The sequence below is a fragment of the Triticum aestivum genome, chromosome 2B (genome assembly GCF_018294505.1).
Source record: "Triticum aestivum cultivar Chinese Spring chromosome 2B, IWGSC CS RefSeq v2.1, whole genome shotgun sequence".
Classification (NCBI taxonomy): Eukaryota; Viridiplantae; Streptophyta; class Magnoliopsida; order Poales; family Poaceae; genus Triticum; species Triticum aestivum.
In genome coordinates this window covers 171662068-171689493 of record NC_057798.1, presented here as the reverse complement: position 1 = coordinate 171689493, position 27426 = coordinate 171662068, and the positions used below count along the sequence as shown (strand labels likewise).

General features: G+C 47.9%; 1 protein-coding gene across 1 annotated transcript; it reads right to left on the bottom strand.

Moving 5' to 3' along the window:
* Window positions 1-11020: 11020 nt before the first annotated feature.
* On the bottom strand, window positions 11021-13986 carry LOC123044149 (uncharacterized). Its single transcript, XM_044466802.1, has 5 exons — window positions 13683-13986; window positions 13491-13564; window positions 12787-12919; window positions 11713-11976; window positions 11021-11614 (listed from the first exon to the last, which is right to left on the bottom strand). Exons 1-5 carry the CDS (start codon window positions 13806-13808, stop codon window positions 11336-11338), a joined length of 876 nt encoding a protein of 291 aa, XP_044322737.1. The 5' UTR covers window positions 13809-13986; the 3' UTR covers window positions 11021-11335.
* Window positions 13987-27426: the final 13440 nt, after the last annotated feature.

Genomic DNA, 27426 nt, shown 5'->3' with positions numbered 1-27426 from the left:
GACGAGCCACCGGCTACAGGTGTGGCGTTGAGGTCGATGGGCGTGGGAGCGGGCATGGAAGGCGCCACCACACTAACGTCGGGCGAGCACTCCCCGGAGAGGCGTGAGGCCTGCGGGTACACGTGGAAGCCGGCTTCGGGGTGCAAGCCAACACGCGGGGCGAGTCGGGCAGCGCCATCCGAGGGAACGCGGACGATTTGGTGCTGGTCGCGGTGGCCACGCGGCGTTGACGAGGTCGTGCTGGCTACGGTTTAACCCTAGCATATAGAGCGCCTCCCTTGTTGCCGCCACGATGCGGGCGTTGGTGACCTCCTACTGCGCTGCGGAGGCGACGACGGCAGCCGCGACGGCTTCACCCCTCGCGTCCGCGGCGTGCCTCCGGCTCTTCCTCTTGGCTGACTCCGCGGCCCGCTGTTCGGGCGTCATCGCCTTCTTTGGCTTGGTCGCGGCGGCGGTCTTGCGCGGGACACGAGGCTTGCCTTTGCCGAAGGGGACGGCTTCATGCCGGACGAGGCGAGGGAGGCGAGGCCAGCGGCGGCGTCGAGGTCGAGGTCGTCGTCCATGGCGGGTGTAGGGCGGGAGCGCGTGCGGGCGGGAGAGTTTTGGGGAAAATGGGGGGAAATGATGCTTGCTGACAAAAAGCGGGAATGGGTCACCCGCGGACAAAAGGCGGACGCGTGTCCGTTTACGTCGGCGCGTTGGGCCGCCTTTTGTGTCCGCACCGACCCAAACGGACGGCGGCGGACGAAATGGGTCGCCCCGTTGGAGTTGCTCTTAGAGATTACAGTAAAGGACTGCATACGAAGCAAAATGGGTGAATCTAGACTCTAAGATATGTCTATATACATTTGTATGTAGTTTGTATTGAAATCTCTAAAAGGAACTATATTTAGAAACGGAATTTATTATTTACCTTTGTCACGCCCCACTTTTTTTCTTGAGTAACTTGTCAAAAAAAATACTGATTCGCAGTCACCTGACAGTTTTGTTGATTCTCAGGCGATGTGCAATCCGCTTGATCGATTGGTACAGCGGCTGCAAGGGCCTGCCCTGTTTGTGGGCTTCTTCTAACAAGCTTTTCTTCTGTTCGTTGATCGATTGGTACAGCGGCTGCAAGGGCCTGCCCTGTTTGTGGGCTTCTTCTAACAAGCTTTTCTTCTGTTCGTTGGGCCTATCTCGTCTCTTTGTTTCTTTTTTGTTCTGTTGTGAACGTCTTTGCATGTTTGTGCTTGTGTAGCTTAGGACTTTTGTGGTAGCGACACTTTTAGGACAATTTAGAGTGCAGTGTTCCGTATTTTGTTCACGTGGTTCCTTGTTGAACCATGTATCAATATGATCAGATTTTTTTTTCAGATCCAAAATAGCGTAAACTCAACAACTCATTTTTTAGAAATTGATGACAGTCGCAAAATCGTGTGAGCTTCCTTTTGTGTCAATGTACTTATTTGTTTTTGCTGTCATCATTGACTACTGGTGTCATCATGGACTTATGTAAGAATAATACTCCGTTCGACTCATATTAATTAACGCCGCTAGTTTGTACTAAAGTTTTACTAAATCAGCATCAATTAATTTGAATCGAAGAGAGTACTTGCAATTTCTCACAGATGTACATTTATACCATTTCTAAACAGTACAACATGGTTGCTATGTGTGTGTTTCATAGGCCGATTATACCTCAGCTGCACTTTTGTTTCAAATGGATGCAGTTGCCCTTTTTCTAGCACAATGTATGCATTTTCTATTATGATTATATCTCAGTTACACTTTTTCAGAGATGTATAGCTGTCGTTATAAAAAAGTGCAACTATGTTGCTCTGTATGTACTTTTCAGACTTACTTTTATACAAGAATAATCTCACTTTTTTGGAATGTGCAATTATCATTTTTAGAAAAGTGTGAATGGTTTATTATGTATGTATTTTCTAGGTGATTACACCTATTTGCACTTCTGTAGAAAACTACAACTTACAATTTTTGAAGAAATGTGCAACTACCATTTTAGGAAAAGTGCATCTAAGTTCTATGTATGGATGTATGTACTATCTAGTTTGATTATTTCTGAGCTGCAGTTTTCTAAAGAATACTTGATTTTTTTTAATGTCCAACTACCATATTTTTGGGAAAAGGCTACTTGGTTTGCTATTTATAATTTTTCTCCTCCTGATTAGTCAGTTTCAATTTCCAATATATTGTAGATGTACCTTTTAAAAATATGCAACTACTCCTATTTGAAAAGAGCAACTAAGTTTACTATTTTTTATCTCGTAATTATGCTTCATTTGTTTGCTTTCTATAAACTTTTCTTACACCCCCCCCCCCCCTTGTATATTTCTGTCAGCAGAACTCTTTATTTTAATAATTAAAGCCTGGTACAATTAAGGAACGGGACAAAAGCTCTTTTGTGGCCCAACGGAAATGGAAACACACATGCCTTGTCCAATAATTACAGACACAAGGAGAAGCCCATAAAGCATATACACGCTTCTAAACGTGTGTGTGTGTGTGGTGGGGGGGGGGGGGTACGAATCAACTCATTAAGAAGTACCCCTTGGAGGGCTCCTTCAAAGTTCACTTTTTTGGGCCTTGGAGCGCGCCAAGTGGTGCGCCCAGCTGCTGCCATGTGTCGCACGCCGGGCGCATCCTTGGACTTCTTTTGCATGCTCTTTCTTTTTCTAGGTTTTCTCCGCTTTTTTGTTTTTGCTAGATTTTGGCGATTTATTTGGTATTTTTGGAAGCAACTTTTCGCAAGAATCACAACCATGCTTTCCAAAAGGGAAATACATAGTTGTGCTTCCTCGAAAAAGGGAGAAGCATGGTATGTGCGTCCCAAAAATGAAAAGGCATAGCATGTGCGTCGGCAAGAAGCACAGTTGTGCTTCTCGAAAAAGGGAAAAGCACAGTGTGCTCCCGCAAACAAAGTGAAAAGGCATAACTGTGCTTCAAGGTTTCCGTTTTTCCTTGTTTCCAATTTTTTTTTGGTTTCCTGTTTTTCATGTAAAATGGGTCGTCGAAACCTACTAGCAGGGGATCTAATTTCAAAGATCTCAACATGATAAATCCAACGATGAATACAGTCCGTGATTTGAACACACGGTTCAAGAGATAAAATGTTTTGAAAGAACAAATCAATGAAAAAAGAGAAAAAAAATCCCAGGTTTTGTGGCGCACTTGTCAGGACCGGAGAGAGGTGGAATGACCTTTGCGAAGGGTGCCCCTTAATTAGCGATTTCAAAGTATTTGGTTGTGTACTCTGAATATTTAAGAATATTTTAGAGCAGGACAACAACAATCTTGATCCAAAGGACTTTGCGGCTGATCCAAAGAAGAGTGGTAAAGAAGAAAGCTTCAACATGCAGGACGACAAGTTGTTGTGTGATGTGTAGTTGGCCACTAGCATTGATACGATCCATGGTGGAGCAAAAGGATGAAATACTTTGGGCCCACAGTCATACTTGGTTCCATGAGCACAAGAATTTTGAGCCCTACCGCGACGAACTCATACACAGCCATGGGACTAGGTCGCTCAACCATTGATGTTACATCATCCAAGAGACACTGTGTGCAATTATTGCGGCCATTTGAAACAACTAATCGATCGGTGACCAAGTGGTGGGAAAATCATCGAGGAAGTGAGTTGTTATTTGTGTTGGCCATTTGATCAGATATACAACTTGTTGGTCGGATATGCTTTATGTGTTGGTCATTTGTCCGGATATGCAACTTGTTGACAATGTTTTTCTTTGTTGCCCTCCTGTGTGTGCAACTTGTTCTTGAAGGTGATGAAGAGGAGCTTCGTCCTCATGCATTGTTGGTTGAACTTGAGTGGGCAACCCAAGTGAAATTTATTCATTGTCAACACCATCAAGATCGCTGGCATTAGCACCGGTGAAGAAGCGGATGATCCAACCGACCCAACAAAAGAGCCGCTTAAAAAGGTTAGAAAAGAGTTCCTAGGGAAGAAGTGTGAGGAGGAAAAGGAGAAGCGAGAAGTGACGGTAGCCAAGATGGCAAAGATGTTCGAGAACATCTTGGTGAAGGAGGAGGAGGCATGTGTCAAGCGCGGTGACAGATAAAAAGCTGAAGCTCGAAGAGAAGAAGACCTAGCTCGAGGAGAAGAAGGTTGAGATCGTGGCCGCTTCGTAGGATTCGTGTTGACCTTGAAGATGGACGAGTTGGATGACAATGCAAGAATGATCGTACAAGCCGTCCATCTTAGGATGTTGAAGCGCTTGAAAGCCAAGTTCGGGACGCCGGCGGAGGCGGCGACTGAGAAGGAGGAGTCGATGACAGAGTGAGTGTGGAAGCTCGGATAGCCGGTCCAAGGCAAAAAAAATCCATTTTTTTGCACGGACTGACAGATTAAGATACTTTTGTGATCGGGCATGTAAAAACTATGAACATCGTCCTTTTCTTTGTTATATGATTGGGCGTTATGTGAAAGCACACTTTAACTTGCTAAATTTTTTTTAGATCAAAGCAAAGCTTTATAACTTAATGGTGCTCAGGCATATCGCCCAACGCACATTCGACCACTCGGGCCGGTACATCAGATTCCCACTCCGCAAAGTGGTTTGATTCAAACAAACGACCAATGGAAGCTAATTCATGGGAAACAGCGTTTGCAGAGCGCCTACACACATTTATTACATGGCGGGAGAACCACATTTTAAGTTGGTATTTTGTGTCCTCGATGAGCGCCGCATATGCCGAGGAATCAACTTTTTTCATGTCCAGAGCCTCCATCAACAGTTGAGAATCTGTTTCAGATTCCACATTTATGATTCCCAGATCAGCAGCAAGTGCCACAGCATGGGTCATTGCATGAGCTTCGGCCGCAAAAGCATCATTGACATTCTCCTGATGTCCTGCTCGTGCACAAACAATATGGCCATCAGGTGTTCTTGCCACAACGCCCCATCCAGCATGGTTCTCCCCTGGAATGAGAGATCCATCCAAGTTTATCTTGACCGCTTCACCTGTTGGCGGCTTCCAATGCTGCTCATTACCTTTCTTGGGTTGTGGCATGAATATCTGCATGTATTCGATAACATTGCTCCTGGTGCGACTAGCGATCTCAGGAGCCGACAATGGCATCTCTCCCTCCCATAGCTTATTTCTGTTAGACCACCAGAGCCACAGAAGGTGAGCACATGCAAGAGTTTCTTCACATCCAGCCCCCATAAGTAATCCAGCATTGCATGCACTGAATCTATCTCCTCTAAGTCCAGACGTTCTTTTTCCAAAGCCAACTCCCTCCACACCGCCTTCACAATCTTGCACTTAATAAAAAGATGGGCATCATCTTCATCAGCTCGGCAAAGAAAAGGCACTTCTTGTCCTCGATTGGGATCCCTCTTTGTTCCACATTCGTCCGAAAAGCGAGTGATTCATGCTTAAGTCTCCACGCAAATATCCGTATGGTTTTTGGACATGGCAATTTCCACAGCCTCTTCCAGGAATCATCAGCTGTACTATCCAGGTTCCCCGTGCTCACCGTACTCTGCCCTTGTCCTCCATTCTGCTCCTGATTTTGCAGCTGCACATGAAGTTTTTACGCGCTCTTGACTGAATGCCTACCTTTACTATCAAAATGCCAAGCAATGAAGTCTTGTATGACCTCCCTTAAGGGAATTTGTAGGATATGTCTTACATCATCGGCCCAAAAGGTGTCGTGGATCAATCTCTCATCCCAAGAACCCGTAGCTGGGTCAATGAGATCCGATACCCACTCCAGTATACTTCCTCCTCTGGGTGTTATAATGCGTCGAGACCATGGCCTTGGAATCCATGGGTCTGTCCATATTCTCACCTTGCATCCGACCCCAATTTTCCATAGGTAGCCCTCTCTTATAAGATCACGGCCATTCAGCAAGCTACGCCAAGAGTAAGAAATACCATCCCTCGGTACAGCCTCTAGGATATCAACCTCTAGTAAGAAATTAAAAGGTGAAAGTGCCGGTCCGTCCCACATGGTGACGGTTAGCGGTCAGGTCCGGCGATCGCAGAGGCGATCACGTAGGGTCTAGGGTTCCTCGTTCCCTCATTCCTGGATCTTGATCTTGATCTTGGAGATCACTCGCGTTCATCCCACCCCCTCGTTTTTGAGTCTTCCTCGGCACCAGCAACCCATCCACCATAAGCCTTCTGTGTGCTCCCCTAGGGCGCACGGGCGTAAAACACATGAACCCTAGGAGGAGGTCAAGGGGAAGAAGGAAGATCAGGCATGGAGGCTGTGGCGGGTTTGATGAAGGGATTGAAGCTTTCGGAGGAGTAGAAGAAGGGAGTGAAGATATGGATCGTGCCAAAAAACAAGGGCACAATGATGGGAGAGCAAGCCATGGGGAAGATCTTCTCGGAAAAACTAGCTCATCCAGATGACGTCTCCTTGTTGTTGGGAAGAGTATGGTGCCCGATCAAGGGCATAGATTGCAAGGAGGTCGGGGGAAATGTATTCTTAATCACATTCCATCAAGAATCAGGGAAGAGGAAGGCAATTGACAATGGCCCATGGATGTTTGACAAGGATCTGGTAGTGGTGGAGGAGTATGACCCAAGGAAGAGGATAGAGGATTACGCCTTCAACAACATCCCAATCTGGGTCCGTGTGTTCAATCTCCCGCTAGGTATGATGAACTTGGATTCGGCAGAGGAAATCGGCAACATTATTGGGCAGTTTGTGGAAGCAGATACTGGCCTAGATGGGAATGCTATTGGGAGGTTCATGAGGGTAAAAATCGGGATGTGTATCGACAAGCCGCTCATGAGGGGTTTACCCTGCAGGATGATGAGGCTGTTGTGCAGAAGCGCTACAGGGAGAAAAGGAATGAGGGGGTTGAGGAAGAAGAAGGAGGGTGGTGTAGATTTGAGTACGAATTCTTGCCAGACTTTTGCTACACTTGTGGGCGTATTGGGCATGGGGAGAAAGACTGCACTACTAAGCTACAAAAAGGAGATACTAAGCAGTTCGGTAGGTGGCTACGAGTTGATATGGGGCAGCGAAGGGGAGGTACGGATGATGGCAGTTGGAGGAATGTGGGGAGGGGTGTAGGCGGGAGCAGGAGCTATGGGTTTGGTAAGCTGGGTGCGAGGTCCGGTAGCGGCAGTAACAGCTTGACATGGCGTAAAAGTGGATCACACTCGGGGGGAGGTAAGGGGAAGAATGAAGGGAAGAGGAGGTGACTAGCCCAACAAAGTTGCCTCTGATTCAGCACAAAACTGGGATTCCAAAGAGGCTAGTTAGGGACGATGCAGGCAGGCAAAAAATCATGACACAACAAACGGTCAGGATGTTAGTGGGGAAAGGAGAACGATCAGCACTACACAGGGAGCAGCTAATATGTTGAAATCGATACAGGGGGAGGCGGGGGAAGCAAGGAGGAAATAGGGACGCAGGTGAGTCAGGAAGGGATACAAGGGAAGAACTCAAACCCAGGAGGGAGGAAGTATAAGAAAGTCGAAAGGCAGGACCGTAAAGCTGAGAAGAATATAATGAGAGAAGAGATCCTGGGTCAGAAGAGGAGCAGGAGGGAAGATGTATCTGTTAAAGAAGTGAAGAAGGGGAGAATGCTGGAAGGAGGTGATGAAGTTCAGCAGAAGGAGAACACAGAGGAACATGGCATCATCAATAACACATCGACCGGGCTGCAGGAGCAGCCCCGCCGGGAGCAATGAAAGTCATTGGTTGGAACTGTCGGAGACTAGGGAACGGCCCGGCAGTTCGTAGCCTCCTCGATCTGGGGAGGTCGGAGGATCCCAATGTGTTGTTCTTAGCAGAAACAAAACTCTCGGAGAAAGAACTTGAGCGGTTTAGATGGATGCTAGGACTTGCACATATGAGTGCGTGGAACTCAGAAGGGAGGAGCAGGGGTGTGGCGTTATTTTGGAAAAGGGAAGTTAATGTCACCTTGAGAACGTATGGCAGGAGACACATTAATGTTGATATTACGAAGGAAGATGGGAAGGTGTGGAGGCTGACAGGAATGTATGGTGAGTCGGTCACGGAACGCAAAAAAGAAAATGGAGAAATCTGAAGATACTTGGGCAGCAACATCAGGATGGGCGGCCATGGCTTTATCTGGGTGACTTCAATGAGATCCTGTCTTGTGATGAGAAGTGGGGAGGGGCGGCCCGGCCCGGCCCCCGAATCTCATGAACAATTTTAGGGAGGCGCTGGAATGTTGCGAGCTGAGTGATATTGGCTATACAGGAGACAAATTTACGTGGAGAAACCATAGTAGGGATTTGGACCATTACATCTGTGAGAGGCTCAACCGTGCTACAACGAATTCTGCCTGGTGTGAGATGTTCCCAGATTTTACAGTCCTAAATGGCGACCCTCGCCACTCGGATCATCGACCGGTTATTATCAACACTCAAGGAGACGGGAGGAAGAGGCAAGGGGGGAACAGAGGCTTTCGCTTTGAAGCATGGTGGCTGCAAGAGGAGGGATGTAGTGCAGAAATACAAGGGGCGTGGGAGGAGGGGTGGAGAGATGGAGGTGCATGTGTGTCTCATGCGATGATGACCGTGGCGGGAAGGGTGCAAAAATGGCAGAAAGAAGTGGTTGGGCAGCTAGAAGGAAGATTAAAAAAAGCTAAAGGTGACCTGGAGAGATGTAGACGTGCCCCGGTTTCAGAAGAAAAAATAAGAGAAGAGGCGAGACTCAGATGCGTAGTGGAGGATCTGGAGGAGAAAAAGAACACGAAGGCGAAACAACACTCACACATGGACTGCTTACGTGATGGCAATCGGAACACTCGATATTTCATGGCATTTGCCTCTGCTAGAAGGAAGAATAATCGGGTGAAGGAGTTGAGGAAAGAAGATGGGACAGTAGTGAAGGAGGGGGGGGGATTTAAATAACTACGTGTCTTCTTTTTTTCAGGAACTCTTTACCTCTAATCTTGGCAACAGGGTCAATGAATTGATCGACAAAGTGCAGCCTCGTATGACTGATGCAATGCGAACAATGCTTGATCTGGAGTTCACTCGGGAGGAAGTAAAAGCGGCGCTGGACCATATTGGTGACTTGAAGGCACCGGGACCAGATGGTATGCCATCAATCGTGTACAAGCGGCATTGGCACTTTATGGGCGAAAAAATTGTGGAAGAAGTCCTTGGCATGCTTAGAGGAGGTCCGATACCGCAAGGGTGGAACGACACAACTGTTGTCTTAATTCCTAAAGTTAAGAGCCCAAACAGAATAAAAGACCTCCACCCCATAAGCCTTTGCAATGTCGTTTATAAGTTGGTGTCCAAAGTGATTGCTACCAGGCTGAAGTTGATTTTACCTATGCTCATCTCCGAAAATTAAAGTGCGTTTGTTCCCGGCCGGCTGATCACGGATAACGTCCTCATTGCGTACGAAACATCTCACTATCTGATGAACAAGAAAAAGGGGAAGAAGGGAGTGGCTGCAATCAAGGCGGATATGAGCAAGGCATACGACCGGGTCGAGTGGGATTTCCTTAGGGCGATGCTGCAGAGACTTGGGTTCAGAAGGCACTGGGTGGACTTGATCATGAAGTGCGTAACCACTGTCCGGTACCAGATCAAGCTTAATGGAAACCTCATGCAGCAGTTTTGTCCCTCCCGTGGCCTGCGACAAGGTGACCCGGTGTCGCCGTACGCAGAACGTACCGGCAAAATTACTGGGGTCAAGATCTGCCCAACCGCACCAGTGGTGTCCCACTTGCTGTTTGCTGATGATTCAGTCCTCCTAATGAAGGCAAATCCCATGAAAGGCGCGGCGCTAAGGGAGGTTCTGGACCTATACGAAGATTGCTCAGGGCAGTGTGTCAATCTCGAAAAATCGGCCATTATGTTCAATCCAAATACAAAAGAGGAGGTGAAAGAATCAGTGAAAAATGCGTTGCAAATACATAGTGAGTCATGGAGCGAGAAGTATCTTGGGCTGCCTGTACATGTGGGTAAGTCTAAGAAGAAAGCCTTTGCGTATGTTAAAGGAGGCATAGCAAGGAAGGTTTATGGGTGGAAGGAGAAACTAATTGCAAAGATTGGCAAGGAGACGCTGGTGAAAAGTGTGGCACAAGCAATTCCCACCTTCGCGATGTCGTGCTTTGATCTAACTAAAACCTTTTGCAAAGAAATTAGCTCCCTCATTGGCAACTATTGATGGAGTCAGCAGGACAAGGAGAGCACAACACATTGGATTAGCTGGAAGAAACTCACTATATCCAAGGCCCAAGGTGGTTTGGGCTTCCGCGATATGCATAGCTTCAATATAGCGATGTTGTCCAAGCAAATTTGGAGGCCCTCAAAGCTCACTACTATCCACTTTAACTTGCTAATTGCAATGCATCTGAAGTTTAAATTGGCCAAAACTGAGGAGACGTTTAAGGAAAACGGTTGGATAGTCGCCGCATACATCTCCCCAGACTCCTTGTGTTCCGGGTGGCGAAGATTACATGGAGATCGGGGAGCTATTCATCATGATGAGAAATACCCGTATGCCCACAACTGACGTCACGGTATCATTGCCAGCCGAAGCTTTTGCCGGTACACAATCCCATGCCAAGCGTGCCTGCGTCTAATCAATCACATCATCATCACAAGCTGCAACTCCCATCCACATGTCCTAAAGGAAAAAGCTAGTAGCTACTGTAGAGTAGCACCGCGAACTTGTTCGTATCCAAAGAGCGCGCAACAGTAACGAGACCAGCGAGGGCCCCCGTGTGTGTGCGCAATTCAGACTCGACGCGCGCGCGAGAGAGAGAGAGCTGGGGACACGGTGCAATCTGAAAAGACGCTGGCGCCGCTCAGAAAGTCGTAGTTGGACGAAGTTAGGTGGCACTGCTGCAAGGAGCGAACGAACCATGCGACGGACGGACCTACCAGCAGGGCATCCGAGACGCAGCACGCAATAAGGAAAAAGAATCCAAGATCCCGCAGCAGCTGAAACATCACTTACTTTAGGTACGCCACGACCAACCAACCCAACCCAACCACAAACGCAGCAAAATGCACACCAATTGTTGTTAACTTGGAGGAGGCGACCTGACGACGAACCGACGAACGAACGAGCCATCAACGTTGCTTGCTTGCCGCAGCCACTAGCCACACCATCAGGATTAATTAACAGCGAGAACAGGAAGGGAAAGCACCCGGCGCCGGGAAAAGGAAAAGGGGAAAACCAAACCAGAAATTCAATCGCAGATCAGTCCCACCAACGAACGACGACGAAGAAGAAAAAAAGCTCCCTAGAAATCAATCACTCCTAGATCGAGACGGCACGGGGTGAAGGTGAAGGTGAAGGTGAAGGAAGAATGTTGTAGGCTATGTCTGTCCTGTCCATCAGGGGTTGTCGTCGCTGTTAGACCAGCGCGATGCTGCTCTCGCCGCCGGGGGGCTTGCGGATGCCGCCGAGGAAGTCCCGGGCCGGCGCCTTGCCGTCCGCGAAGATGTTGCTGCCGCTCATCTCCTTGAGCTTGGCGTCGCTCAGCTGCTTCTCCGCCGTGCCGGGGGCCTCCGCGGCGTCGCCCTTGAAGATGTTGTTGCCCGTCAGGTCGTTGAACTTCTTCGTTGGGATCTTCTTCGCGGTCTTCACCACGCTGTCGGCGTCGTCGGCCTCTCCGAATTTGATGCTGCTCATCTGCCGAAAGTGATTGAAAGCATAAGCACTCCATTCAGAGCTGGGAAACCGTCCGGTGTCCAGATTAGGAGGAGACGTGTTTGTTGAGAAATGCTAACCTGTGCGTTCTTCCCTGGCGTCTGCGAGGTCGAGCCGTTCTCCGAGTTGCGTGGCCGGGGGTCCTCCGGAGGAGAAAAGATGCCGTGGCCGCTGAGCTCCTTTGATTTCGCATTGGATACCTGCTTCTGCAGCTTGCTGTCATCCTCGCTCTGGAGCGTGCCACTTAGCTCGCGCTGCTTTGCCACCTCGGCTATGGAGGTTGGCTTCTTGGGAGAGACACTTTCGTCCTCAGCAAAGGAGATGTGACTTATGGTACTGATTGCCTGTATAATTTGACAAAATCAGACTGAGCTCTGTCACGAAGTCTATATGGAGCGAAATGTACTTAGTTTTGTAACCGCACAAACCACACTACTGATTAGTACTTACTACAGTATGCATATGCAAGTAATTCATGACACCAGAGGCGCCGAATTTACAGTTTTTTAGAGTACCGGTGAAAAAACCGAGTGCAGTAACAGTATTTCTATAGTATATTTTTTAACTTAAGATAAGAGTATTTCTCTAGTTAATTATGTAGTCCTCCTAATTATGGAAACAGTTGGTCTACTTTTAAGAAATGTCATGAAGAACTACACCTAAGCTGCAATGCTGTATCTTGTGAACGGAGGTAAAAAACTAAAAGTACCTGACTACCTAAATCCCACTGTCTACCAAACAAAGCAATTGAAAACAAAGACCTAGTTTAATAGTGGAATCAAGGTCCAGTTCTATTAGAATTTACAAGGAAAGGTCACCAACCAATGTGACCACATATCAATAACTATATATAGCCAGACCCTTTCCACAAGATTCATCCCAACAACTTCTGACCTGGAGGTTAGAACATTTAACAAGGTTGATTCTAGCAACCAGCAGCTAATATCAAATGTGTAAGCAAATCAGGGGGATACTAAATAAGTGCTACCCTCTCAATCATTCAGCACAGCATGCGAATAAATAAAAATCCATAGTCCTTACTACCAATGCATAACAGTTAATTCAGTGTGCGATATGGCAGATCGAAAGAGGGTATTAATCAACATATTTCTGTTCTGTGAGAGAAAAAAAAAAGATTTCACAGAAAGCAGCACCTGATAATTCTTTGAAGCTGTTCGGACGGGTGTTGCAGAAGCGTTGGCGGATTCATCTTCCTCAGCCTCACCTCCAGCTGCAAATATGCCACTTCCTGTCATCTCCTTCCACTTGGGAGCCGAGCATTGTTTCCTGAGGAGAAAATTAAGTAAATAAATGAACAGCTCATTCAGTGAATTGCACCGTGTAATTCAGTAAATCAGGGCGAAATAAGCCTCTTTGTGACAAGATTCTTTATCTAAGATCTAAAGAACACAGTAAATTAAGATGTTTATGCACAAATCAGGGTGCAAACACATCAGTGATCAGTTCAAATTCAAAAAAAAAAAAATCCAGCCCAACAGCACATCAACAAAAATTGTATGACGTAGTGGGTGCAAACACCGTTGCATGAGCAGTCGAGAACACAGACCATGTGACCCTACAAGCCTATCCAACAGCACAAAAACTCTGCGCACATATCTCACCAACCAAACAGAAATTCAAATCAGGCGTATTTCCCTAGACATCAGATGCGCAGATCGAGGAAAGCATCCCAGAGACCAACGATTCCCGAAGGAGGCGGCATAAAACTCGAGAGATCTACTAATCGCCGAAGCCCAAATCTGTGAACGAAACGGAAGCACAGCCCGAAATCGTTCGTCCGAGCACCCTCCCCGCAGGAGAAAGTAGCACGCAACTAGCCAGATGCCCCCGATCTCACCTCTTGTTGAGGCTTTCCGCCTCCTCCTCCGTGACCTGGCCGCCGAACACCACCTTGTGGATCGCCTCCGACGGCTGCACACGCAGAGAAGGGGGAAAAAGAGTTAGGAGACGAAACAATCGAACCCCTGACTCAGCAATTCGAAAAGGGAGAAGCAGGGGACGGGCATCCGCCTCCGTCCCGTGAAGTCACCTGGTGCGGGCGGCGGTTGGGCGGCGGCGTGGCCGCGTCCGCGAGCTCCGGCTGCGCCCCCTCCGGCCAGGCCAGCAGGTCCGCCGTGTTGGTGTGGGACTTCCTCACCGGCGCCGGCCTCTCCATCTCCTCCTCCTCCTCTACTCGGTGCAGGGTGGGGGAAGGTCTGGGGCTGGGTTTCTCTCTCTACTACCTCGGTGGGGTGCGGGTGGGGGTGGAGTTGTGGGGAGCTCGTGTTTCTCTCTCTAAAAAGGCGAGGCGAGGGTGAGGTGGGAGGGGGGGAGTGGAGTGGAGTCGAATGGAAGGAAGGTGAGGGGGAGGAGTCGCTGTGCCGCCCCGACCCCCTTTTTTAAAGACCCCACGCGCGCCCGTCGGCCCCTCCACCCACCGGGCCTGGCCGTCCATGACATGTAGGGCCGGACGCACTGTGCAACGATCTCCGCGTGGGCCCGTCCCGAAGCCCGGAGGGGGTTGACCGCGGGCGGGGCCGGGTCCGGGTCCGCCCGTAACGTAACGTACGTACGCCTCGCCTCGCCTCGCCCTCCCCCGGTATTTGAAATTTCCGAACGTTCGCGTGCGGCCGGAACGGGCGCGCTGTTGTGTCCGTTACCGTTGCCGTTTTCTCTGCTCTGCTGCTGGTGCTGCCCCTCCGGTCAATGATGGGATTACGGGAATGTTCTAGGATGATCTGGTGGCTGTTGCACGATTTATTAGCGCTGGTGCTCCCTCAATTTCGCCTCCCGTGAATCGATATGTTTGGCGCGTTCGTTCTTCGGTCGTGAGTTAAGTTTGATATGTTTATGTTGTACATGATTTACTACGGCCGGTTGATTCTCCATGCGTAATTGTCAGTTAATCATCATATATATCATTGTTGATTATAGGTTAAATTGTTAGCTTAATGGCTGGTTCGTATATGTTACAACGGACTGAAATTTGACGAATCAAGTTGGATGAGATATCTGCCATTGGCCTCTTGCGGACAATGTAAAAGTCACAGCCTTCAATGTTTGGTATATATTTCGATAGTCAATTCGACTCCCGGGAACATTTGCTCCCATTCACTAAAAATATTTATATAAATGTCAAAAAATGTGATAACAATTAGCCATGCACATATTCATGTCTAAATGTTATGTACAAATGTTTAGGTGGAAGGCCCAAACATCTCAATGTGTGTAAAAGCACAACGAGTTGGACGACACAGTTTTTGCATTTCTCGACTACTCAACTTTGTTTTTTCATTGAAGAAAGACTATTGTTCCGTCTCCCATGAAAATTGCCGTGCATGTTTTGGACGCTAACATGGACATGAAAAGAATTTTTTTAATTGGTTTGTTATTTGATTCTAATACACTATTTATCACAGGAAGAAATGACCCCCTGAGCCTATACACCATGCCCATCTTGGGGGGGGGGGGGGGGGGTCTTTTTACTCTATGAATTAGGTTTAGGTTTGTCTCAACAAACTTCGTAAAATTTTACCAAGTTTACATTTAAAAATACCAACATCTACAATACCAAATAATTATAGTATGAAAATATGTTCCATGATACCCCCTCCGTTTCACAATATAAGGTGTATCGATTTTCATGAACTTGTGTGTGTTTGACCAAGATTATAAAATAAAATATTGACATATACAATATAAATAAATTAATAAGTAAATATGAAAATACTTTTCGTGATGGATCTAATGATACAAAGTTGGTACCGTAGGTATTGATTTTTTTTCTTTTAAAAACTTAGTCAAACATGCACATGTTTGACTATTCAAAAAATGATACACCTTATAATTTTGGAACGGAGCGAGTAGATGTAGTGATATTGATTTCATATTTTCTTTCTTTGAAAACTTGGTCTAACTTACAGTAAGTTTGACTTAAGACAAATTTTATATGCAAAGTAAAAGAAGCGAAAGGAGTATAATATATATATATACTTTGTAGTTGAGAGATAGAACAATAGTAAATTGTTATACATAACACGTAAGCAACGAACAAACACTACAACTTGGCCCAAGAACGCCCACCTCAACCCTGAGCAACCAGAGGCAAGGAATTCAAGGGAGCTTAGTAACTAGAGAGATAGTACGTTTGCATCTTGTGCTTATTCCATTCCTTTTTAACTCGGAGTACTACTTCTATTTGATTTTTATGTTTTGTTTTTTTAGATGATGTTTGGATGGATGTCTATATTGGTGGCCCGATTTTTTTTTTGAACCAGGCTAACCCCCTTTCCATTTCATAGAACGGAAATACAACAGTCTTACAGAGAATTCAGGAAACGGGAAAAGAAGGGAAAGCGAGTTCAACGCACTGCTAGAAAACACACCGCATTCGCCCGTCATCGAAACGAATGCTATGGGGTAAAAACCTAGCAGCACCAAAATAAACTACCCCTATTACAGACTGAAATCAGCCAAAGTTTCAGGAACGCAAAACAAGTCAACGCAAGGCAGGCCAGCACCAAGGACAGAATAGGGTGACCAAAATAAACTCTACGCGCTACGCCACAACATAGTAACGCAGCTTCTTACTGTCCTCCAATCTTCGAAGACGCATCACAGATCCTCATCAACGCCATTGTTCCGACGCTGATCATCTCTGCTCCAGCGCGAAGTTTCTTCACATCGTCTCCTTTTTGCAGACCTGCCCAATAAAGAAGAAGAGAACAAGCCGTAAACACAATCTCAAATGGAGTTTTAATCAACTTTTTCACAAGGGTCACACGATTACGCGAGTAACCAGATCGCCCAAGTGACAGCCCCCAAGGCAAAACAGTATAAAACTTTTCCCATCCAAGCAAGAAGGAGTGACACCCAGGCATAGTATTGCCAATGATTCTGGTGGCCCGAATTAGATTTGGGATTCGCTAGGTACCAATTTGTCAGTTTGGATGCGCACCGAATCATTTGTGCTAAGATGGGTCCAATACAAGAACTAAGATGGTTCTTTTTACTCTGCGAATTAGGTTTAGGTTTGTCTCAACAAACTTTGCAAAATTTTACCAAGTTTACATTTAAAAATACCAACATCTACAATACCAAATAATTATAGTATGAAAATATGTTCCATGATAGCCCCTCCGTTTCAGAATATAAGGTGTATCCATTTTCATGCTAGTAGAACTTGTGTGCGTTTGACAATGATTATAAAATGAAATATTGACATATACAATATAAATAAATTAATAAGTAAATATGAAAATACTTTTCGTGATGGATCTAATGATACAAAGTTGGTACTGTAGATATTGATATATTTTTTCTAAAAACTTAGTCAAACATGCACATGTTTGACTATTCAAAAACTGACACACCTTATAATTTTGGAACGGAGTGAGTAGATCTAGTAATATTGATTTCATATTGTGAATGCTATTTTTTTTAAACTTGGTCAAACTTATAGTGAGTTTGACTTAAGACAAAATTTATATGCAAAGTAAAAGAAGCGAAAGGAGTGTAATATATATACTTCGTAGTTGAGAGACAGAACAATAATAAATTGTTATACATAACACGTAAGCAACGAACACACACTACAACTTGGCCCAACAACGCCCACCTCAACCCTGAGCAACCAGAGGCAAGGAATTCAAAGGAGCTTAGTAACTAGAGAGATAGTACTTTTGCATCTTGTGCTCATTCCATTCCTTTTTAACTAGGAATACTACTTCTATTTGATTCTTATGTTGTGTTTTTTAGATGATGTTTGGATGGATGTCTATATTGGTGGCCCGGATTTTTTTTGAACCAGGCTAACCCCCTTTCCATTGCATAGAACGGAAATACAATAGTCTTATAGAGATTTCAGGAAACGGGAAAAGGAGGGAAAGCGAGTTCAACGCACTGCTAGAAAACCCACCACATTCGCCCGTCATTGAAACGAATGCTATAGGGTGAAAACCTAGCAGCACCAAAATAAACTACCCCTATTACAGACTGAAATCAGCCAAAGTTTCAGGAGCCCAAAACAAGTCAACGCAAGGCAGGCCAGCACCAAGGACAGACTAGGGTGACCAAAAGAAACTCTACGCGCTATGCCATAGCACAATAATGCAGCTTCTGTTGACACACGAACACGTCACGTGTACCCTCGACACCGGGGGTGATGCACCGCAGCTCACGTCGGAGGAGACCCGACCGACAGCGCGATACGCAAGACAGTCGGCGGGTGCTTTTGAGACCCAAAACCCCGCACACCCAAGAGGGACCCCATCAGGGAGTGCGGCGGCTATGGGCTACCGTAGGTCGATTTGCTCGCCCCTAGAGCCTCGGGATTCGCAACTCTCAAACTTGAGGAACAACGAAGAACGAGAGAGAAAAACGCTGGAGAGATAAAATGTAGATTGAAAAAGTAGTATATTGATATGTTGATTGTGAGTTGTTCAATCGGCCGTCACCCCCAACATATATAAGAGGCGGCTGGACTTCCCGTACAAGCAAAGTATTCATCTAGGTTTTCCTTACATGAAAAATTACATTAATTCACGTCCTAGAGTCTTAGTTCCAGTCCAACTTGGATCCAGTCTGAATCTGGCCCTAACTTCTGTCTTCCTCTTTGCACGGTCCATCGAGTTTGCATATGATCTCCGATGAATATGGCCCGAATATCAAATTTGTGCGTCTTGACGAGACAAACAACTCTTATGTTGATCACTTTTCCAAACAAGGCCATCTCGGATACTGTACGAAGCCATCTTTAATCTCGAGTCGGGCTCGGTCTTGCAGCTAACTATACTGTCCGAGTCTCGTTGTAAACTTGCAGGCCGTATACTATCTCAGATGATGACGACTCCAAAACCAAAGTTTACCATTTTGATGATGCACACAACTTCTGTGTTGAACACTTTTCCATCCAAGGCCATCTAGATAATCTTTCGGGCACATCTTCAGCTTCTGGTCGGAGCACTCGGATATTAGATTCTTTCACTCGGATCGTCCGACTGGACTTTTTCACTCGGATGTTAGAATCTTGCCCTCGGATGGCAAAATTTTCACTCGGATGACTATATTTTCACTCAGAAGGCAATCTCTTACTCGATCGGCAAGTTTTCATTCCGATGGTAATCTTTTCACTCGGATGACTATATTTTCGCTCAGATGATAATAAGTTCACTCGGACGGCAAACTTTCACTCGATCGGTAAGTTTTCACTCAGATGGTAAGCTTTTCACTCGGATTTCCCGACTGAAAACATAGCATGATCTTGATTTGTCTCTCCAGGTCTAATACGACCTTGGATTAAAATGAATTATATATGAAAATAGATCGGCTCGACGAGACGAAACTTTCCCGTTTTGAAGGTTTTTTGATTCAAGGCCTTCTTGAGGGCCAAACTGCTTGCACGACCCATTTAACAGGGCGTCTGGTACCTCGTGCCATATTTCGTTTAGGTTCGATCTGCAGTGTATTGTCTCTAACTTTTGCATACAACGGATTGTGATGATTTATATATCAAAATCGATTGCCTCGACGAGATGAAGACAATTCCTTTAGAGTGATCCTTCATCCGGGGTTGTTTTGAAGGCGTGATCGGCCGAAAACCACTCGGAACACTGAATTCTGCCATTCGGAGTACAATTTCGATCCCTAAGATGGGTTCGGATGATGATAACCTAAACATAAAAGTTGTTCCACTTGGCGATGTGAAACTTTCCACACTGAAAATCCTTTCACTCGAAGCAATCTCATTTTCTTTTATGCCATGCCAAAATCGGATGTCAACACATGCCCTCCTGTTTTTCGGCAAAGCTTGCACACCGAAAAATAATATGCACGGTGTTTGTTCTAAGGACGATGTCAACACTCCATCGGCCATTTATTTTTCTCAGGGCGATAATTATGTATCGGCCATGTTTGTGCTAAGGGCGATAATCGTATATCGGCCATTGCCTACTTAGGTTTCTTGCCACACACTCGGGTGGTATTTCTTCAAGTACTTGCCATTGAGAGCTCGAGGTAACAATGTCCCTTGTACGGATTCTACCAAATATGAGTTCCCAGGAACTACTCTTGTAATCCTAAAAGGACCTTGCCAACTTGGAGACCACTTCCCAAATTTCCTATCTCACGAACCAATCGGCAGAATCACTTTCCAAACGAGATCACCAACTTGAAAATTCTTCAACTTGACTTTCTTATTGTAAGCTCTTACCACCCTCAACTTATCTATCTCTATGGCCTTCAAAGCAGCCAAACGTTTATCGGCAACCTCATCAATATTGTCCATCATCAAGTTATAAAAGTCTATTGCCAATAAATCATTTTGTTTGGCTATTTTCAAAGCATTCAAATTTATTTCCACTGGTAAAACAACCTCCTGACCATATACTAGCTCATACGAAGTCTCCTTCGTAGCACCATGCCTTGAGATTCTATGTGCCCATAGTCTGAGGAACATGTATAAGTTAGGAAGAAAACATTAGTAACGAAACTGTAACGATCATAATGCTAAGCTAATGGATGGGTCTTGTCCATCACATCATTCCTAATGATGTGATCCCGTTCATCAAATGACAACACATGTCTATGGTTAGGAAACATAACCATCTTTGATTAACGAGCTAGTCAAGTAGAGGCATACTAGGGACACTTTGTTTTCTCTATGTATTCACACATGTACTAAGTTTCGGGTTAATATAATTCTAGCATGAATAAGAAACATTTATCATGATATAAGGAAATATAAATAGCAACTTTATTATTGCCTCTAGGGAAAATTTCCTTCAGTCTCCCACTTGCACTAGAGTCAATAATCTAGTTCACATCACCATGTGATTTAACACCAATAGTTCACATTTGTATGTGATTAACACCCATGGTTTACATCGCCATATGACCAACAACCAAAGGGTTTACTAGAGTCAATAATTAGTTGACATCGCTATGTGATTAACACCCAAAGAGTACTAAGGTGTGATCATGTTTGGTTGTGAGAGAAGTTTAGTCAACGGGTCTGCTAAATTCAGAGCCGTATGTACTTTGCAAATTTTATGTGTCTACAATGCTCTGTATGTAGCTACTCTAGATAATTGCTCCCTGTCGGTGTCAAAACTGGCGGATCTCGGGTAGGGGGCCCCGAACTGTGGGTCTAGGCGGATGGTAACAGGAGACAAGGGACACGATGTTTTTACCCAGGTTCGGGCCCTCTCGATGGAGGTAAAACCCTACTCCTGCTTGATTGATATTGATGATATGGGTAGTACAAGAGTGGATCTACCACGAGATCAAGGAGGCTAAACCCTAGAAGCTAGCCTATGGTATGATTGTTGTAATGGTTGTTCGTCCTACGGACTAAAACCCTCCGGTTTATATAGACACCGGAGAGGGCTAGGGTTACACAGAGTCGGTTACAATGGTAGGAGATCTACATATCCGTATCACCAAGCTTGCCTTCCACGCCAAGGAAAGTCCCATCCGGACACGGGACGAAGTCTTCAATCTTGTATCTTCATAGTCTTGGAGTCCGGCTGACGATGATAGTCTGGCTGTCCGAACACCCCCTAGTCCAGGATTCCCTCAGTAGCCCCCGAACCAGGCTTCAATGACAATAAGTCCATCACGTATGTAGTGTTCGGCGTTGCAAGGCGGGTTCTCCTTTAAGTTCCATGTACCTGCCGAACAGTGTCCGACTTCCTTATCAATGTCGCGCTTCTTGGCTTCCACGCCCAATAATGGCCTTCTTCCACGCGTCGCATGAATGCGAAAAGCCAGGGTATCTTTTATGTTTTACCCCCTAGCTACGCAAATAACTTGCCTATAAGAGAGGCAAGAATCCAGATCCAAATCACACCATCTTCCTTCCGCGAGTACTCATCGGAGCGCTTCTGACCCAAAAATCCGTTCCATCATGGACCGTCGACGCGGCTCCTCTTCTCGCGCTCCCAGCCCTCTGCCAGGAGATTGGAGGAGATGTTCTGTCCCGCACAACGAGCTGGTGATGCTCCAAGCGGAGGGATATCTCCCTCCGGCCTTCATGGTTCCGGTTCGAGCCGGGCTGGCCACCTACAAAGGTGGGAAGCAAGCGGAGGCTACCCCAAATCCCAACAAAGGGGAGCGGGTGTGCTTCGTCCCCTATCTGATAAGGGGGCTCGGATTTCCTATACATCCGTTCCTCCGGCTCCTAGAGTTCTATGGACTCCAGCTCCATCACCTCACGCCCGCCTCTATCCTGCATATCGCGGGTTACGTTGCTCTTTGCGAGCTATTTCTGGGCGTCGAGCCCCATTTCGCGTTGTGGAAGAGGTTGTTCTGCCTTGTGCCCCGCTCTCACGAGGGGTCTATATATCAAGTTGGCGGTGCCGAAATATGGTGCATCGTCGGGACCGGATATCCATCCAGAACCCCTAAGAAGGCGTCCGAAGACTGGCCTTCAGAATGGTTTTACATAGAAGACGCTCCGCTGCCGGACCCTGTTCGGATCGGCCTCCCGGAGTTCAGTAATGCTCCTCTGAAGAAACGCCTTAGCTGGCGCCCACGGAGCCCCCAGCTGGAGGAAGACAAGAGCGTCCATTATTTGATGGGCCGGATTAGGTTACTGGCCCATTCCGGGTTGACCATGATTGGAGTCATGGCAACATACATTATGCGAGGGGTGCAGCCACTGCAATACAGGGGCCACCCTATGTGGGATTTCAATGGGGAGGACGATGCCACCCGTCATGGCCGCAAAGGGCCGGGATCGGCCGAAGACCTGGCGAAGATCCTGTCCGGCCTGTACAAGGGGGAGAAGGAGGATTTCCTCCGGACGAGCCCGTTGAACGGGTTCTCCATGACTAACCCACGGCGTTGGGTAAGCGAACACTTTGAGTGCCCGACCCACGCTTTCAAAGTTTAAGTTTCTTATATTATGCTTTCGACGCAGGAGCTGCGCCGGGTCGTGGAGGGCATGCTTAGTCCGGCTCCGCAACCCGAGGATCCAGAGAGATCCCAGGATCCGGCCTCCAAAGAGGATCCGGACATAAAGGTGGAACTGATTGACGGGGTGTTCCACCAACTCAGCATGGACAATGCTTTAGTCGCCATTACGGCTGACTACCCCGGCCTATATCCGGCTTCCCAGGTGATTGTGACTGAAGTCCTGAGACCATTATTTCTTCCTTGCTCATTTCTGACCCCCATATGTGATGGTGTTTTGCAGGAGGCGCCTTCAAGGCGGGAAGCCGAGCCCATGGCGGCTGACCAACAAGGGTCAGTCCGACCTAGTAGGCGGAAGAGGAGCGCGGCGCGGATTGAAACGTCGCTGCAAAGGTATAGCTCACAGTTCGTTATTCAGAGCAACGTTCCTAGGAAGCGTTTGAGTGCTCATGACTTTTGTAGGAGAAAAAGTGCCCGCCGGACTGCGGGCGAAGAGGTTGCCAACCCAACCTCTACCAGCCAAGCTCCAGCACCTGTTCTGGAGGGGGAGGCGAGCGCAAGGCGCGAGCCGGATTCTCCTCCAACGGAGGATGCCGACAGACTGTCCGCCACCAAGTCTGAGGTGGAGAGCGCTGAGGGAGTCCTGGACTAGGGGCTGTCCGGACAGCCGGACTATCATCGTCAGTCGGACTCCAAGACTATGAAGATACAAGATTGAAGACTTCGTCCCGTGTCCGGATGGGACTTTCCTTGGCGTGGAAGGCAAGCTTGGCGATACGGATATGTAGATCTCCTACCATTGTAACCGACTCTGTGTAACCCTAGCCCTCTCCGGTGTCTATATAAACCGGAGGGTTTTAGTCCGTAGGACGAACAACCATTACAACAATCATACCATAGGCTAGCTTCTAGGGTTTAGCCTCCTTGATCTCGTGGTAGATCCACTCTTGTACTACCCATATCATCAATATCAATCAAGCAGGAGTAGGGTTTTACCTCCATCAAGAGGGCCCGAACCTGGGTAAAAACATCGTGTCCCTTGTCTCCTGTTACCATCCGCCTAGACGCACAGTTCGGGACCCCCTACCCGAGATCCGCCGGTTTTGACACCGACATTGGTGCTTTCATTGAGAGTTCCTTTGTGTCGTCATTGATAGGCTTGATGACTTCTTCAATCAACAACAACGCGGTCCTGGGTGAGACTTTTCTCCCCGGACAGATCTTTGTATTCGGCGGCTTCGCACTGCGGGCCAATTCACTTGGCCATTTGGAGCAGATCGAAAGCTACGCCCCTGGCCACCAGATCAGATTTGGGAGCCTAAACTTCACGGCGGACATCCACGGAGACTTGATCTTCGATGGATCCGAGCCGCAGCCGAGCGTGCCGCACTGTCTCGATGGGCACGACCTAACTCTGCCGCCGGACAGTACATTGGAGGCCGCACACGAATCCGCTCTGACCCATAGTCCGGAGCCGATCGCGCAGATCGAGGACAGGTGGCTGGACACCGCCTCGGGAGCTGCAACTTCCACGGCGATGGAGCCGAACACTGATCTCGTCCCTTATAAAGCTCGTGACTCCGAGGTGCCGGACTCCCTGCCGGACTCCGAACCTCCTGCGCCCCTGCCGATCGAATCTGATTGGGCGCCGATCAAGGAGTTCACTGCTGCGGACATCTTTCAGCACTCACCCTTTGGCGACATCCTAAATTCGCTAAAGCATCTCTCACTATCCGGAGAGCCCTGGCCGGACTACAGCCAGGATGGTTGGGATGCGGACGACGAAGAAATTCAAAGCCCACCCACCACCCACTTTGTAGCCACTGTCGACGATCTAACCGACATGCTAGACTACGACTCCGAAGACATCGACGGTATGGACGACGATGCCGGAGACGATCAAGAACCAGCGCCTACAGGGCACTGGAAGACCACCTCGTCATATGACATATACATGGTGGACACCCCAAAAGATGGGGACGGCGAAGAAGCAGCGGAGGCAGATTCCTTAAAGAAACAACCCAAGCGCCGACGTCAGCGGCGCCGCTCTAAATCCCGCCACAGCAAGAATGGAGATTCCGGCACCGGAGATAATAACACCCCAGAAAGTGCCGAAGACAACCCCCTCCAGTACAACTCAACACAGGAGGACGGGGAAGCCAGCCCTCGAGAGAGAGCGGCAGATGAGGAGTTAGAGGATGACAATTACATGCCTCCCTCCGGAGACGAGGCAAGCCTCAACGACGACGAATTTGTCGTGCCCGAGGATCCCGTCGAACAAGAGCGTTTTAAACGCAGGCTAATGGCCATGGCGAACAGCCTAAAGAAAAAGCAGCAACAGCTTCAAGCTGATCAAGATCTGCTGGCCGACAGATGGACCGAGGTCCTCGCGGCCGAAGAGTATGAACTCGAACGCCCCTCCAAAAGCTACCCAAAACGCAAGTTGCTCCCCCGACTAGAGGAGGAAGCATACAAACCTTCATCACCAGCGCACAATACGGCAGACCGACCACCTCGTGGCCGCGACAGAGAGGCATCTAGGCCCTCCACCAGAACCGTACCCCGGCACCGCTCAAAAAGTCCGAAGCCACGAGGGAACGCGCCGGACTTGCGGGATATATTGGAGGATAAGGCAAGACAATCCAGATCTATCTATGGATCACATGGATGCCCCACGACCCACGACGAATACCGTCGTGCCGGATATAGCAACTCCGGCCGGGCCGAACATAGCAGACAACGCTCTCTTGAGCTACGTCGTGACATTGCTCAATACAGAGGCGCCGCACACCCACTATGCTTCACAGACGAACTAATGGATCATCAAATCCCTGAAGGGTTTAAACCCGTTAACATTGAATCCTACGATGGCACAACAGACCCCACGGTTTGGATCGAGGATTATCTCCTTCATATCCATATGGCTCGCGGCGACGATCTCCACGCCATCAAATATCTCCCGCTCAAGCTTAAAGGACCAGCTCGGCATTGGCTTAACAGCTTGCCCGCAGAGTCAATTGGGTGTTGGGAGGACCTGGAAGCCGCATTCCTCGACAACTTCCAGGGCACATATGTGCGACCACCAGACGCCGATGACCTAAGCCACATAATTCAGCAGCCAGATGAATCGGCCAGACAGTTCTGGACACGGTTCTTAACCAAGAAAAATCAAATCGTCGACTGTCCGAATGCAGAGGCCCTCGCAGCCTTCAAACATAACATCCGCGTCGAATGGCTAGCCTGGCACCTAGGACAGGAAAAGCCGAAATCCATGGCAGCCCTCACATCATTAATGACCCACTTCTGTGCGGAAGAGGATAGCTGGCTAGCTCGCAGCAACAACCTCAGTAAAAACGCTGGCAGTCCGGATACCAAGGACCACAACGGCAGGTCGTGTCGAAGCAAAAAACAAACGCCGCGTTAGTGGCGACAACAATGAGGATACGGCAGTCAACGCCGGATTCCGAGGCTCTAAACCCGGTCAGCGGAAGAAGCCATTCAAAAGAACCACTCCGGGTCCGTCCAATCTGGACCGAATACTCGACCGCTCATGCCAGATACATGGCACCCCCGAAAAGCCAGCTAACCACACCAACAAAGATTGTTGGGTATTTAAGCAGGCAGGTAAGTTAATTGCCGAAAACAATGACAAGGGGCTGCACAGCGATGACGAGGAAGAGACCCCGCCGCCGAACAATAGAGGACAGAAGGGCTCCCCCCCACAAGTGCGGACGGTAAACATGATATACGCAACCCATATACCCAAGAGGGAGCGGAAGCGTGCACTAAGGGACGTATATGCGATGGAGCCAGTCGCCTTGAAGTTCAATCCATGGTCCTCTTGCCCGATCACTTTCGATCGAAGAGACCATCCGACCAGTATCCGCCATGGCGGATTCGCCGCATTGGTTTTAGACCCAATCGTCGATGGATTTCACCTCACGAGAGTCCTAATGGACGGCGGCAGTAGCCTGAACCTGCTTTATCAGGATACAGTGCGCAAGATGGGCATAGACCCCTCAAGGATTAAACCTACAAAGACGACCTTCAAGGGCGTCATACCAGGTGTTGAGGCCAATTGTACAGGCTCAGTCACACTGGAAGTGGTCTTCGGATCCCCGGATAATTTCCGAAGCGAGGAGTTAATCTTCGACATAGTCCCGTTCCGCAGCGGCTATCACGCCCTGCTCGGACGAACCGCGTTCGCAAAGTTCAACGCGGTGCCGCATTATGCATACCTCAAGCTCAAGATGCCAGGCCCTCATGGAGTCATCACGGTCAACGGAAATACGGAATGCTCCCTCCGAACGGAGGAACATACAGCGGCTCTCGCGGTAGAAGTACAGAGCAGCCTTCTAAGGCAATTTTCGAGTCCGGCCGTTAAACGACCGGACATGGCCAAACGCGCCCGGAGCAACATCAATCAAGACCACCTGGCACGTTCCGAGCACGCGTAGCAATGCGGCCCCAACCCCAGCCCTCGCATGATTACAAGACCAGCCCTCCGCGTACATCATTACGCTCTGAAGATACCATGGGCATAGGGGGAGGGGCACGACCACAACAGACCCAGAGTGCGGCTCGACCACACCAGGGGTTCCCAAGTGTGTCACTCTTTTTATTTTTATTTTTCTTCTTTTCATACACAGGACTCCATTTACAAGAGGTCCTGTCCGGCAGTAGATCGGCCGAACTCACGATGCAACAGCCAGGGAGGAACAAGGGCTACGACGAACACTCAGGTGGTCTCCATTACGAGCATTAAAACTGTTTATTACAACATTCCGCAGCCCACCCCTGGAGGGGGACATGTTTAAAATAGTCCAATCCCTTGCTTACCGCACCATTTGTATCATTCCGCACTCATAGCAGAATTCCTTGAA